The 15,946-nt window shown below is 40.8% G+C and overlaps 1 protein-coding gene across 3 annotated transcripts; it reads right to left on the reverse strand.

The window, feature by feature from the left end:
- Window positions 1-5,201: 5,201 nt before the first annotated feature.
- On the reverse strand, window positions 5,202-15,911 carry LOC311043575 (uncharacterized protein). 3 transcript variants are annotated; one of them, XR_014600613.1, is made up of 7 exons: window positions 13,709-15,911; window positions 12,843-13,444; window positions 12,231-12,548; window positions 11,790-11,844; window positions 11,330-11,483; window positions 6,642-7,020; window positions 5,202-5,794 (listed from the first exon to the last, which is right to left on the reverse strand). XR_014600613.1 is itself a non-coding variant. In XM_084054881.1 (7 exons), exons 2-6 carry the CDS (start codon window positions 13,302-13,304, stop codon window positions 7,423-7,425), a joined length of 1,038 nt encoding a protein of 345 aa, XP_083911007.1. In that variant the 5' UTR covers window positions 13,305-13,444; window positions 13,709-15,911; the 3' UTR covers window positions 6,906-7,020; window positions 7,394-7,422. The 3 variants fall into 3 exon arrangements, 2 of the variants coding, with proteins under 2 accessions (XP_083911006.1, XP_083911007.1); XM_084054881.1 differs by lacking the exon at window positions 5,202-5,794 and adding an exon at window positions 7,394-7,471 and having other exon boundaries at window positions 6,906-7,020; XM_084054880.1 differs by having other exon boundaries at window positions 5,202-7,020.
- Window positions 15,912-15,946: the final 35 nt, after the last annotated feature.

A 15,946-nucleotide genomic window follows, 5' to 3' on the forward strand; every position in this document is an offset into this window, starting at 1 on the left:
TTGAAGCAGGGGGGGAGAAGAGAAGGGAATGTTGTAAGAGCTGTGTAGAAGTGACAGCGCTAAGCATGTTGGCTTACTGCGGACAATTACACTATTTGTTTGACTTTAGGAAAAATAGCCTCGAACAACCACGCGTCCAACTGGGAGAGCTGTCTGAATTGTCATTATTTAGATATATGATGTATCATGGGGTGTTAGAACCCAGTTAGAACCCAGGTTATAACTTGTCAGATATAATAGATGAATGAGGTTTTGATTGTAGGTCAGTGATTCATATTTTCCTCATATTAGAATAGGGTTTTTTTTTGGCATTTCGTTGGCCATACATAATAAGGCATGCAACTGACTGTCCTTTTTTTATTGATCTTGACAAAACTTTTTAAACTTTTGGCCAAAAGCCTAATCAGTTTTAAAATAGGGAAATAAAACATTTTTTTCAAAGTGTCAATTTAAAACGTGTCAAACTAATACCGTATTAATACAAACAACGGGATCTAAAAATAATAATCATCAAAAAACATAGTTTAGCTAATATTAGCAATGAATTTGGTCGTTTGGGGGAGTTTGAATGACTTTATTTGAGTAAGTGATAACCTTTTTATCCTAATTAAAACCGGGAAGTCATCTGACTGTGTCACTTTAGATGTTTTGCATTGGATATTCAAATGTTTTTTTTCTAAAAATCTCGAAAGTGTGAGAACTACAGGTTTAAGGCATTTGTAGGATCGGCCTCAGGTCTTATTATAAGGAACGTATAGGCTCACATTTAAAAGTATCAATACTGCAATGTAGAAATACAAAATCATTGGTATAAAAATGTATTTAAAGTAACAGAAGTAGAACGTTCTCATCCCAGCCCGTTTTCAAATGTATAAAATGTATAAAAATCTTTTGAAAACAGGTATCATGACGCATTGTGAGCTTGTAGATCTGCTATTTTCAAATGGCCGAAATGTATATAGGGCTGCAGTGGTTAATGTATGTTTAGTAATAATAATCACAAAGTAACTAGTAACTAAAGTTTTCAAATAACTGTGGAGTAAAAGTACAATATTTGCCTCTGAGATGTAGTGGAGTAGAAGTCAAGGTACTGAAAATTGGAAATAGGCTACTCCAGTAAAATAAAGAAATACCTCAGAATTGTACTTAAGTACAGTACTTGAGTAAATGAGGGGTTATATATCTTAATAACGCGTCCTAGTCTTATGGCCAACCACAATGACAGCTGTTCATCAGATAACTAACTTCTTTCCAAGTGTTTCTCATCGCCCCCCTCTCTCTCCCTTTCTCTCTCCCTCTCCCTCTCCCTCTCTCTCTCTCTCTCTCTCTCTCTTTGTTGTGTTAAAATATGCATGTCTCTCTCTCCGGAATGCCAGTCGGTCACGAGTCCAAAACCCTGTGTGTCCCAAACCTCCCACATGAAATGATCCTTTTAAAGGGGCTCAATATGTCTCAATCTGCACTCTGCAAACCTTCTCCTCCACGACACACGCACGCACGCGCGCACACACACACACACACACACACACACACACACACACACACACACACACACACACACACACACACACACACGCACGCACGCACGCACGCACGCACGCACACGCGCGCATGCGCACACGCACACACACACACACACACACACACACACACACACACACACACACACACACACACACACACGCACATTAATTAAAGCGAGATGTTGTGTGTCGAACTCGCGTTAACAACTGCTGCAGATTTTGAGGAACGGGATCAGATCAGTCAAGCTCCGTCTACTGCGAGCCGAGGATGGAGGTCTGTCTGCAGGAGAGAGAGAGAGAGAGAGAGGGGGAGGAAAGAAAAGAAAGTAAGAGACATATTTTTGATTATTTGATGCTCTCTCTCTCTCTCTCTCTCTCTCTCTCTCTCTCTCTCTCTCTCTCTCTCTCTCTCTCTCTCTCCCTCTTACTCTGTGCACAGGGCTCTTGTGTGTTCCATTGAGTGAAATGGATAAAGCAAGGGGGAGTCTGTGTGTGTGTGTGTGTGTGTGTGTGTGTGTGTGTGTGTGTGTGTGTGTGTGTGTGTGTGTGTGTGTGTGTGTGTGTGTGTGTGTGTGTGTGTGTGTGTGTGTGTGTGTGTGTGTGTGTGAGAGAGAGGTGGTGACAAGTTGCGTGTGTGTGTGACTCCAGGCTCGGCCTGTCATTAACAACAAATTAATCAACACGTGGCTTCATCCAAACTAGAGTGCTGCGCCTATCTATCTCTCTATTCCACCGTGCGTGCGTGCGTGCGTGCGTGCGTGCGTGCGTGCGTGCGTGCGTGCGTGCGTGCGTGCGTGCGTGCGTGCGTGCGTGCGTGTGTGTGTGTGTGTGTGTGTGTGTGTGTGTGTGTGTGTGTACGCGCTGGGCTGGTGACATAAATCACAGCAGCGGAAAGAGAGAGAGAGACCCCGGAGACCGAAAAAGGAAAAGTTTGGTTTGAGAGCTGCAAGCGTGTAACGAGGTAACGCAGAGTAGAATCAAAGTGCAGGGGGGGGGGCGGGGGGGGGGGCGGTGTTGTGTATATAGTCTAGTTTAAGGAATAGCTCTCTTCCAGTGGTGGAAAAAGTAACTAAGTTGATCTACTTACTACTAAGTAGGCCTACTAAGTAAACTAAGTACAATATGGAGGTATGTGTTGTAGCTGCTTGAGTATTTCCAATTTCCAATACTTTTACTTCTACTCCACTACATCTCGGATCCAAATATTGTACTTTTTACTCCACTACATTTTTTTAACACAGTTATTTTGAACACAGTTACTTTGTAGATTTTGATTATTATTACAAAACATACATTAACCACCTCAGCCATTTTGACAATTTGAAAATAGCCGATCTACAAGCTCACAAACAAAAAAAGTTTTTTTTATACATTTGAAAACTTGAAATGGGACATTCTGCATAATTTGTACTTTTACTTTTGGTACCTTAAGTACATTTCGATGACAATACTTTTGTACTTTTACTCAAGTACATGTTGAATTCCGGACTTTTACTTGTAACAGAATATTGTTACAAGTAAAAAGTTACTTAGGTTAAAAAAAAGAATGTAGTACTTTTTCCCACCACTGCTCTCTCCTTCTCTCTGTTGGTGAAAGTTTGGAAGAAGACGTGCTGTGCTTGTCAGCGCGGCAGCAAGTGTTGCCTTTATAAACTCTATGATGACTCAATATACTACAATAAGGCTCATATATCCTGAAGTTATTGCTTGTTTTGAAGACCGTTAACCTGTTGCTGATGGGAAGTTGATACTCATAGGGACATGTAGCAGCACAGTGTTGGTCTAAACATAACAGATTCACAGTGCTGTAATGCAGTCTATAATAATCTACAAGCCGCCCCCCCCCCGCACACACCCTACCCTTTCCTAGAATAAATAAATAGGTTTTACAGTACACACCTAGCAATACCTTTTCATTTAATTAAGCTGTGTTAATTTATTAAATACAGATAGCCTATGCCTGTGATTTAAAATGAAATTATATTAAATGTTTTGCTGTTAGGGGCACTAAGTATTCCCATTACTTGCATGATGCCTGGTACAGTTCTTTGTGACTCACACTTGTCACTTCGAAAGTATACAGTTTAGGCATTTAGCAGATGCTCTATATATCTGTATATATGGACATGATGAGATTTGTTGACTCAATGTCAATTATGTGAGTTAAATTTGGTGAGGGGAGACTGTCTAGCAAAAGCACTACATTTTTTTTGTGGGTACCCCACCCACCCACCCCAAAAAAAACGAATTCTGTCAACATATGGGAGAGGAGAGCGTTAAAGCTTAATTTCTATAGACTATAGGCCTGTCACTTGACGCCAAAAGATCTACAAGCAAACATCGCGATGCTTATAGCTTGTTGATCTGTTCTTTTTTGGGGCAAAAAAAAAACGGGTTTTAAAGACCGGGGCTATAATGGGCTGACATACCTGATAACGCCTGGGCTTCCCAGCCATATTTACAGCTCCTCTATGTAATACCATGGTAATACACTCCAGATGGTGTGACTGTTCTACCGCAGCCTGGGAGCGCACACATTTTAACTCACCAGCGCTTTGTCGCAATTACACTTCATGCTGAGTCCAAATTTATTGGTGACCAATTTTTCCCCCTGCATTTTTGTGAACACCCCCCCAACACATTTTTTTTGTGCCAACCATGGGTCAAGTCAAGTTTGTCTTAGCAGATCTTCAAGCTCACAATGCGTTGCACCGCGAAGCATTGTGAGCTTGTAGATTGGCTATTTTCAAATGGCTGAAATGTATATAGGGGTTGAAGTGGTAAAAAGTAACTATCTAAAGTTTTCAAATAATTGTATAGTGGAGTAAAAGTTCAATATTTGCCTCTGAGTAGTGGAGTAGAAGTAAAAGTACTGACAATTGGGAAATACTCCAGTAACACTGTAAAAAAAAAAATCGTCGAAAAACGGACAAAGTGCTGGTAATTTGCTGCCAGGACATTGTCCGTTATACTACAGACACTTCCATCAACCTTATAACGGATATTTCTGTGGATTTACAAGACTTTGTCTGTACCATATACGGACACTTCCATCAACCTTATAACGGATATTTCTGTAGATTTACAAGACTTTGTCTGTACCATATACGGACACTTCTGTCAACCCTATAACGGATATTTCTGTAGATTTACAAGACTTTGTCTGTACCATATACGGACACTTCCATCAACCCTATAACGGATATTTCTGTAGATTTACAAGACTTTGTCTGTACCATATACGGACACTTCCATCAACCCTATAACGGATATTTCTGTAGATTTACAAGACTTTGTCTGTACCATATACGGACAATTCTGTCAACCCTATAACGGATATTTCTGTAGATTTACAAGACTTTGTCTGTACCATATACGGACACTTCTGTCAACCCTATAACGGATATTTCTGTAGATTTACAATACTTTGTCAGTACCATTTACGGACACTTCTGTTAATCCTAATACGGATAATTCTGTTATTTTACAGTCCTTAGTATGTACTATTTACAGATACTTCCGTCAATCCTAATATCCTTTTTATTTATTTTTACAAAAATCTTGATATTAAAATTAAAAAAAATCTTAATAAGAAGAATAGTCCTAATATCCTAATCACATAATTATCATTACTCAATCAATCTGAATAAAGCACAATATATAGAAATTGCACAAAATGTATTTATTTTCCATAAAAGTGCATTCAATGATGAAATGAAAAAACAACATTTTTTCCATAAAAGTGCATTCAACGATGAAATGAACAAAAAAAAAAAAAAACTCCCCCACTGTTGTTGCACCCTACTAGGGCTGTCAACTTTCCTCCTTTTTAATTATTATTATAAAAAAAACTTTTTTTTTTTTTTTACAGAAACAGTACAAAAAACAATGTATCGAGTGCTCGGATCAATAAAAGATGTCTTTAGTTTGTTTTTATAACTTCATACATTGTTTTTTGCATTGTCCCTGTAAAAAAAAAGAAAAACATTTTTTTTTAAAAATTTGAATATTAATTTTCTTATTTGAGTAATATTTGAATATCAAATATTTGTTTGACAGCCCTACACCCTCACCTGTCAGCGAGGAATGAGGAGCCCCCTCCAGGAGGATGTAGTGACTCCGTCCTACACCTCCCACTCAACATTCCCCGCTGACAAGCGCTTCCCCAACTTGTAGGAGAATATTGCAGTGATAAATCACCCTCCCCCGAACATGGGGGATTTGAACCCAAATAATCTGTGGTGGTGGGCAATCATTTTAGCCCTCGCTACCTGAGTGGCATAAGGTTTTTTTAAAGACATTTACATAAAATTGTGTGCGTCCCACTCAACATTCCCCGCTGCCCCAACCTGTAGAACATACTTGAGTGCCATACAAATGACATTTTTAAGACATCTTTTAAAACATTTCCATAAAACATTAAACCAAACTTGTAAACTTTTTTTTAAAGAGTGTGTGTGTGTGTGTGTGTGTGTGTGTGTGTGTGTGTGTGTGTACGTTCAGTCCAAAAAGTTCTGCTTTGAGTAAAGCTCACGTTTCCATAAAAGTGCATTCATTTTTTGTTGATGTAAAGTGCATTCAATGATGAAATGAACACAAAAAAAACCTCCCCCACTGTCGTTGCACCCTACTAGGGCTGTCAACTTTCCTCCTTTTTAATTATTATTATAAAAAAAGTATTTCAATTATTTACTTTTTTTGACAGAAACGGTACAAAAAACAATGTATCGAGTGCTCGGATCAATAAAAGATGTCTTTAGTTTGTTTTTATAACTTCATACATTGTTTTTTGTATTGTCCCTGTAAAAAAAAGAAAAACAAATATTTTTTAAAAATTTGAATATTAATTTTCATATTCGAATAATATTTGAATATCAAATATTTGTTTGACAGCCCTACACCCTCACCTGTCAGCGAGGAATGAGGAGCCCCCTCCAGGAGGATGTAGTGACTCCGTCCTACACCTCCCACTCAACATTCCCCGCTGACAAGCGCTGCCCCAACCTGTAGGAGAATATTGCAGTGATAAATCACCCTCCCAACTTCCCTCCCCCCGAACATGGGGGATTTGAACCCAAATAATCTGTGGTGGTGGGCAATCATTTTAGCCCTCGCTACCTGAGTGGCATAACACTGTTTTTTTTAAAGACATTTACATAAAATTGTGTGCGTCCCACTCAACATTCCCCGCTGCCCCAACCTGTAGAACATACTTGAGTGCCATACAAATGACATTTTTAAGACATCTTTTAAAACATTTCGATAAAACATTAAACCAAACTTGTAAACTTTTTTTTAAAGAGTGTGTGTGTGTGTGTGTGTGTGTGTACGTTCGGTCCAAAAGGTTCTTTTTTGAGCTTTGAGTAAAGCTCACATGTGCCAGTCAAATTCCTTCAGCTCGGTCACGAGTTTTGACAGTTTTGGAGGAATATGGTGCTGTTTCTTCCCCTTCATCTCAGCCTTGGACCCTCGGTCAGGATTGATTCCAAAGAAAACTCTAAGGAAACAGAAATATGTTTAGCTACACACGCAACTAAATGAATGAAACTGAACTAAAGAGTAACATGCAGACAAAGTTGATACTACTTGTAGTGTGGCTCTACAGGAGTGGAGGCATCTAAAATAGCACACATTTGTTTTCTCCACCATGCCCGTGTGTGAGTCCATCTACAGCAAATGTTGCAAACTAACCCGTGCACCTGTGACGTGTGGATATACGTGTTATATTAGTCACAAAATCAGTTCACATAGAATAACCTAAATGTGTGTCTTTGGTTAAAGAGCTAGTTCAGAGATAGTCGTTTGGAATATTGTACCTGTTTTCCCAATCACCCAGTGTATAAATAAATGCCAAATGCCTTAGGACAGACCTTTTTTATGTACTTGGTGTAGTCTGAAGTTATATGAAAGAGCACGGGCCTTCAACAGGAAGCTGCCAAATGTGCTGCCTGTGTTATAGGATTTTTTTTATGTTAGTACTTGACCACTAGCATCCCTATTCTGGGGGGGGGGGGGTCATTAGCCAAAAATAGCAGATTTAAAAGCTCGCAGCATGTTGCGATGCATTGTGAGCTTGTAGATTGTCTACTTTAAGCAGAGGTTTGGTGTAGAAGAAAAAAGCAGACCAGGTGCAGAGCCAAAGGTCACATGTATTAAGTATTGAGGGTTTAAGTGGTTATATGTTTGATAATACACATCAACATGAAACCTACATATTAATATAAAATAAAAGATAATGTGTAAACAAAAAAACAAACTTTAGGCGAAGTTTAGGCGAAGTTTACACGATATTTAGGCGATGTTTAGGCAGTGTGTAGGCGAAGTTTACACGATGTGTAGGCGAAGTTTAGGCAAAGTTTACACTATATTTAGGCCGTGTTTAGGCGATGTTTAGGCGGTGTGTAGGCGAAGTTTACACGATGTGTAGGCGAAGTTTAGGCGAAGTTTCCACTATATTTAGGCGATGTTTAGGCTGTGTTTAGGCGATGTTTAGGCGGTGTGTAGACGAAGTTTACGCGAAGTTTACACGATGTGTAGGCAAAGTTTAGGCGATGTTTAGGCTGTGTTTAGGCTGTGTTTAGGCGATGTTTAGGCGGTGTGTAGGCGAAGTTTAGGCGAAGTTTACACGATGTGTAGGCAAAGTTTAGGCGAAGTTTACACGATATTTAGGCTGTGTTTAGGCTGTGTTTAGGCGATGTTTAGGCGATGTGTAGGCGAAGTTTAGGCGAAGTTTACACGATGTGTAGGCGAAGTTTAGGCGAAGTTTGCACGATGTGTAGGCGAAGTTTAGGTGAAATTTAGGCGAAGTTTACACAATATTTAGGCTGTGTTTAGGCTGTGTTTAGGCGATGTTTAGGCGGTGTGTAGACGAAGTTTAGGCGAAGTTTACACGATGTGTAGGCAAAGTTTAGGCGATGTTTAGGCTGTGTTTAGGCTGTGTTTAGGCGATGTTTAGGCGGTGTGTAGGCGAAGTTTAGGCGAAGTTTACACGATGTGTAGGCAAAGTTTAGGCGAAGTTTACACGATATTTAGGCTGTGTTTAGGCTGTGTTTAGGCTGTGTTTAGGCGATGTTTAGGCGAAGTTTAGGCGAAGTTTACACGATGTGTAGGCGAAGTTTAGGCGAAGTTTACACAATATTTAGGCGATGTTTAGGCTGTGTTGAGGCTGTTTAGGCTGTGTTTAGGCGATGTTTAGGCGGTGTGTAGGCAAAGTTTAGGCGAAGTTTACACGATATTTAGGCGAAGTTTAGGCGAAGTTTAGGCGAAGTTTACACGATATTTAGGCTGTGTTTAGGCTGTGTTTAGGCAATGTTTAGGCTGTGTGTAGGCGAAGTTTAGGCGAAGTTTACACGATGTGTAGGCGAAGTTTAGGCGAAGTTTACACGATATATAGGCTGTGTTTAGGCTGTGTTTAGGCGATGTTTAGGCGGTGTGTAGGCGGCGTGTAGGCGAAGTTTACACGATATTTAGGCTGTGTTTAGGCTGTGTTTAGGCGATGTTTAGGCGGTGGGTAGGCGGTGTGTAGGCGAAGTTTACACGATGTGTAGGCGAAGTTTAGGCAAAGTTTAGGCGAAGTTTACACGATATTTCGGCGACGTTTAGGCGAAGTTTACACGATATTTAGGCTGTGTTTAGGCTGTGTTTAGGCGATGTTTAGGCGGTGGGTAGGCGGTGTGTAGGCGAAGTTTACACGATGTGTAGGCGAAGTTTAGGCAAAGTTTAGGCGAAGTTTACACGATATTTCGGCGACGTTTAGGCGAAGTTTACACGATATTTAGGCTGTGTTTAGGCTGTGTTTAGGCGATGTTTAGGCGATGTGTAGGCGAAGTTTAGGCGAAGTTTACACGATATTTAGGTGAAGTTTACACGATATTTGGGCGATGTTTAGGCGGTGTGTAGGCGAAGTTTAGGCGAAGTTTACACGATGTGTAGGCGAAGTTTAGGCGAAGTTTACACAATATTTAGGCGATGTTTAGGCTGTGTTGAGGCTGTTTAGGCTGTGTTTAGGCGATGTTTAGGCGGTATGTAGGCAAAGGTTAGGCGAAGTTTACACGATATTTAGGCGAAGTTTAGGCGAAGTTTACACGATATTTAGGCGATATTTAGGCTGTGTTTAGGCTGTGTTTAGGCAATGTTTAGGCTGTGTGTAGGCGAAGTTTAGGCGAAGTTTACACGATATTTAGGCGATATTTAGGCTGTGTTTAGGCTGTGTTTAGGCAGTGTTTAGGCTGTGTTTAGGCTGTGTGTAGGCGAAGTTTACACGATGTTTAGGCGAAGTTTAGGCGAAGTTTACACGATGTGTAGGCGAAGTTTAGGCGAAGTTTACACAATATTTAGGCGATGTTTAGGCTGTGTTGAGGCTGTTTAGGCTGTGTTTAGGCGATGTTTAGGTGGTGTGTAGGCAAAGTTTAGGCGAAGTTTACACGATATTTAGGCGAAGTTTAGGCGAAGTTTAGGCGAAGTTTACACGATATTTAGGCTGTGTTTAGGCTGTGTTTAGGCAATGTTTAGGCTGTGTGTAGGCGAAGTTTAGGCGAAGTTTACACGATGTGTAGGCGAAGTTTAGGCGATGTTTAGGCGGTGTGTAGGCGGCGTGTAGGCGAAGTTTACACGATATTTAGGCTGTGTTTAGGCTGTGTTTAGGCGATGTTTAGGCGGTGGGTAGGCGGTGTGTAGGCGAAGTTTACACGATGTGTAGGCGAAGTTTAGGCGACGTTTAGGCGAAGTTTACACGATATTTAGGCTGTGTTTAGGCTGTGTTTAGGCGATGTTTAGGCGGTGGGTAGGCGGTGTGTAGGCGAAGTTTACACGATGTGTAGGCGAAGTTTAGGCAAAGTTTAGGCGAAGTTTACACGATATTTCGGCGACGTTTAGGCGAAGTTTACACGATATTTAGGCTGTGTTTAGGCTGTGTTTAGGCGATGTTTAGGCGATGTGTAGGCGAAGTTTAGGCGAAGTTTACACGATATTTAGGTGAAGTTTACACGATATTTGGGCGATGTTTAGGCGGTGTGTAGGCGAAGTTTAGGCGAAGTTTACACGATGTGTAGGCGAAGTTTAGGCGAAGTTTACACAATATTTAGGCGATGTTTAGGCTGTGTTGAGGCTGTTTAGGCTGTGTTTAGGCGATGTTTAGGCGGTATGTAGGCAAAGTTTAGGCGAAGTTTACACGATATTTAGGCGAAGTTTAGGCGAAGTTTACACGATATTTAGGCGATATTTAGGCTGTGTTTAGGCTGTGTTTAGGCAATGTTTAGGCTGTGTGTAGGCGAAGTTTAGGCGAAGTTTACACGATATTTAGGCGATATTTAGGCTGTGTTTAGGCTGTGTTTAGGCTGTGTTTAGGCAATGTTTAGGCTGTGTGTAGGCGAAGTTTACACGATGTGTAGGCGAAGTTTAGGCGAAGTTTACACGATATTTAGGCTGTGTTTAGGCTGTGTTTAGGCGATGTTTAGGCGGTGTGTAGGCGGTGTGTAGGCGAAGTTTACACGATGTGTAGGCGAAGTTTAGGCAAAGTTTAGGCGAAGTTTACACGATATTTCGGCGACGTTTAGGCGAAGTTTACACGATATTTAGGCGATATTTAGGCTGTGTTTAGGCTGTTTAGGCAATGTTTAGGCTGTGTGTAGGCGAAGTTTAGGCGAAGTTTACACGATGTGTAGGCGAAGTTTAGGCGAAGTTTAGGCTGTGTTTAGGCTGTGTTTAGGCAATGTTTAGGCTGTGTGTAGGCGAAGTTTAGGCGAAGTTTAGCGGTGTTTAGATCTATCTTGGCTCGATTTTAGAGTGTCAATGGGATCAAAACATACCTTTGCATGAATTCCAGGGTAAGAGACATCTCCTTTGGATATTCAATGTTGCAGACATAAAACAAGCAGAAAGCATAGCTCAGGGCCACAATGGGGGAGGTGATGTGGTCATTCACAACTTCCTGATCGACAGCAATCTCGAACAGATGGTCACCTTAAACATAGATCACAAAAACAATATGTATTAGTAATTTAAAAAACAATAATGTACACACATGCCAAATCTTCCATACTCAGTTCATACACAGGTTATGGTAAGAACAAGCTAGAAATACTTTGAAAGGGTATTCTGCATTTAGATTGTCAGACTTTACACACAAGTGTACTTACATTTAAAGAGTTTGGCCCTAATCAACATTCTGAGCACCATTTACAAAACAAAATCAACCAACTCCATACCTTTTCATCGCAACAAATGTCTCATCAGTAAACCTAAGAACAAATGGATTTATCTACAAACCTCTGATTAGGATGCATGGGGTACAGGGGAGGTCGAGTTCAGCATCCGCGGAGTCCTGTTTTGGGGAAATAAAACGACAAAGATACATATATGAATGTGATGATTTTATGCTTCCAATGTACACAAACACACAGTCAGGCAGGCAAATAGACTATCTGCCAGTTTCTGTATCAGAGGTAGTGGCTAAGAATGAGTGATTCTCTCCTGGTCGGGAAAATAAATCAAGGATTTTAATGATTTCTTTTTATCTTTGTTTCCAGGAGTGATGGTTTACCAAGTTTAGAGATTATCAGCAGCGCAAAGTGGGCCAACTATGATTTTTTTGATTAGGAGTATCTATACTTCGACTCAAGTACTGAGTACTGTGGTACTTTGTCCACCACTGAATATAGATAATTATCTTGAGATCATTGCCTGGGGTTTAAAATCCATAAAATTTACCGCATTTTTGCAGAAAAGATGATCAGGGTTTTCCTTGAAGTATCTCACAATCCCACAGATCAGCTGTACTGGATCTTCACCCATCTTCATCCCTTTGGTGTCAAGGAAGCTGTTGATGCCCGGTTCTTTTTTGGAAAGCTCCTGTGCCAGCTTGTTTTGTACCGAAAAGCCAAGGAGTCTAGACGCATGATCAAACAGGTGAGCGGCTTCAAACAGGAACGGCCACTCTTCCTTTAGGACCTTTACATTGGTTCCATCGTTGATGGTTTCACGCTGGATGGGATATGTTTCAGTCATCAGTTTTCGAACAGATGACTCCTAAAGATATGAGGAAACAGTTAATCAAACTAATAAATACAATCAATAAAACAAATAATCAATTTAAATACAGATACAGATTTTGGGGAGAAAACTAAATCAATACTGAAAATAGCCGATGTACAAGCACACGTGTCCCATTGTAAACTTGTAGATCATTAATTTTTTGTTAATTATACAAAAGCAATTTGAATTGATATACCAAAAATAAATCAAACTCAAATATAGCTTCTCCATTCCTCAATCAAAAAGTTATCCATACATACACAACATAATGGATGGTTGCATCCCTACCTGAGCATCATGGGTTTTGAAGGCCCTTTTCAATTCATCTCGTTTAGACAGCAGTTCTGCTCTACTCTCAGTTCCCTCGACAGAAACATCCCACTCCACACATCCATAACGATCGGAATTTCTTGACTTTTTCTTCCGCTGAACTTCACCCTCTTCACCCTCTGCTCGCCTCTTTCCTGGGGTTGATGTTCTCTTAGCATTTTCAACTCTGTTTTCTAGCTGGGTAAAGAGAGGACCACAACCATCTTTTGCAAACGGCATATTTCCAAAGGGATCTGTCTGTTTGAAAGACAGAGGATATTGTCCTACAATGTTCTTGGCGATTTCCATCAGCTTGGATCTACCAGGTCTTCCAGGGTGTTTATGGAGGTAATCATCAACAACAATCCGAACCATCTGTAGTCTTTCTTTCGACTTTACCCATTTCTTTTCACCCAACGCATCCATGAGCTTTGAGGGCATTTTGTGCCATGGTATGGAATATGGCTCACAGGATGGGGAGTGGGCAGGTGATCTCTCAGGTGGTGTTGGAGGCAGATCAATCTGTGGCGGAGGTGTAGATGTAGGGCCAGGGCTTCTGAACTGTGGTGAAGCTTGTGAATCTATGGATGACATACCCCATAAATTAACCACATCACCAATGATACTAATTAATTAATACACTGGTTTTCAATGTCCGTTGGAGACCACCAGGGGTACAAATGGACCCTTAAGGGTCTGTGAATCAGTGTACAAATGGAACCCTAAGGGAGAGTTGGAGATTAGGACCAATGGTGATCATCAGACCTGACATTGAGAAACGGTGCATTCATTTAAAAAAACAACAACAATCTTGGCACTTAGCTCTTTTTTTTTTTTTTACTTACCGCCTTGGAAAGCTTTAACGAGTCTTCTGCACTGAATGAGTGGCAGAGTGTCCTGAATGTCCGGGCCTGTCCGGGGCCTCCACAAGGGTCAGGTCATCTTCACATTGAACTCCTAATTCCACCAGTCTAGCCATGAGTGCATCCATCTTCTCACTACTGAGCGATGGTATGGCTTTCTTAACTAGCTCTTTCACAAGCTCCATGTTGGCATGTGTTTAAGAGGAATGAGCAACCTTGCACCTCTCTGGTAAGAAGAAAGTGGATAATAATCATTAAGTTTGTCCAGATTTTGGCAGCTGTACATAGACATATTTTCATCAACTTCATAGACTCCAAGCTCAGGAACCCAGCTGGCAGTTTTCCCCCGAAGCAAAAGTAGGACAGTCATTTCATTTTTTATAATAATGCTCGCTATTTGTCCTAACTGTAGTTGTCCTTTAGTATATCTCAGTAAGACAAGCATACCATTTCCATATGGCGTGCCTTTAACCTGGACCTTCTCTGTGACAACTGAGTTACTCAAGTCAAGTCCAAATTCTTCAACTGCTGTCCTTATGCTTTGGTCATAGAGCTCAGGATAGAATCTGGTGGAGTTTGAAATTTGAACCTCGGGGCTGAATAAACTACCACAAGACTGATAGGCCTGAAACAACTGATGTCTATCAGCAAGTGACTTAGTTACATTTCTGAAGTTTTTACTTGCCCTAATACACCTTTTAAAATAAGAATGTTTCGATTCAAAGCGCATCGTCCAAGTATGTATGAGTGGGCCAAACTGTAAACTCAAGTGAGCATAGTGAAGCAGATAGTGGTGTTTCGGTCTAAGTTTAACTCGTGGGAATAACTCTTGCCTCGATTCCACATACAGTTCAATCAGATCCTTCATATAAGCAATCTGCGACTCTGAAAGGCGAGGTGCACAGACAAATTCAACTAGCTCCCTCAGAAGAAGTACCATTTCCCATACTGCATTGTCAGCATCTTTAATACGGTCATGCACTACAATGGGCAAGAATCTCAAAAGCCACCTGTTTTGGGCTGCATGGCCTCCAAGCTTTGCTCCTTTAATGGGAATAGCGTTTAACTTGTTGCTGCTTTCACCAGGAAATGATTTGAGTCTGGCATTAAGTAGCTCATAACTGAACCACTTTTCTGTTTTGATTAAGAACTGCAAACACATTGCTAAATCATAGTCAACCACACCCTCAAACAGGTCATGTGCGAGACAGGGCGGCAGTCCAGGCTGACACACGTGAAAGTGAGACAATTTGTTGAAAACACTGTCCCCTTTAATACCCTGATACGTTTTCATTTCAGGGTTACTTTCCAGTAATTGCACAGTCTCATTATAATCAGCAGGATTTCGATGAGTGAAAACCGTGAGAGGGTTAGAATGAAATTCATTTCTTGTCGCTAAACAGTATCTACACATATATTCAGCTGAGCTGAAATTTTCTGTAAACCCACCAATCGTGTGGGAGCCCAGATTATCTCCCATTATGCATGCAACAGTACCTTTATAGATCTTTCCTTCAAAAGATATGCCCCTTTCCTCTAGCTCACACAAGTCTGACACAAGCTTACTGAAAATCGTATCCACTGTAAAATCTTTGCAATCTTTCTCTATACAGAGTAGTGCCAACTGTATTTGATCAACAGTTGATCGCTGGTGTGGATGGAAATTTGCCAGAGTGAAGTAGACAGCTAATACCTTGTGCTTTTGCTTGGCAGATCCAAGTGGATTAGCAACCTCAAAGGCATCCTGAAATAGCAACACCTTTAAATACTCTGGGTCTGAGGAAAACATGGCATTCGATTTCATAGCCCTCCCATCAGTGACATCACTGAGTACATCATCTTCAACATGATTAGAACTGTGCTGAGCTGCACCTCCCTGTTTCAGAATTGCTCTGAGGGTTTCCAGTATTGGAATGTAATGATAATGCCTCTTCTGACCTTTTTTATTGTGCCCAAGATTGACTTCAACAGGCTGAACATAGTTATAGTGTGCCTTGTAATATTGCAGCCTTCTGTGTTGCGTAGTCAAAGGACCATTTTCATACAATGCCTTGTGCATAGGACTCTGCTCGTATGCACTCTTCCCAAGACATGTTAATGTCTCTGTTGGAACACCATACTGCTCAAGTTCACGAGCTAACACATCCATGGTATATTCCTGTTGAATATCATTTAGAGTTTTCATTTCATTTGCTATCTCTGTAATTGTAGAGGCTGGGA

Source organism: Gymnoscopelus microlampas, assembly GCF_963454915.1.
Source record: "Gymnoscopelus microlampas genome assembly, chromosome: 4".
Classification (NCBI taxonomy): domain Eukaryota; kingdom Metazoa; phylum Chordata; class Actinopteri; order Myctophiformes; family Myctophidae; genus Gymnoscopelus; species Gymnoscopelus microlampas.

Excerpts from the sequence above, each read along its gene's own strand:
- LOC311043575 (XM_084054880.1), bottom strand. The coding sequence starts at position 13,304 with ATGCCCTCAAAGCTCATGGATGCGTTGGGTGAAAAGAAATGGGTAAAG. Across the intron at positions 11,845-12,230 it reads ATCTTTTCTGCAAAAATGCG|GACTCCGCGGATGCTGAACT; the intron begins GTAAATTTTATG and ends TCCCCAAAACAG. Across the intron at positions 11,484-11,789 it reads CCCATGCATCCTAATCAGAG|GTGACCATCTGTTCGAGATT; the intron begins GTTTGTAGATAA and ends TCTATGTTTAAG.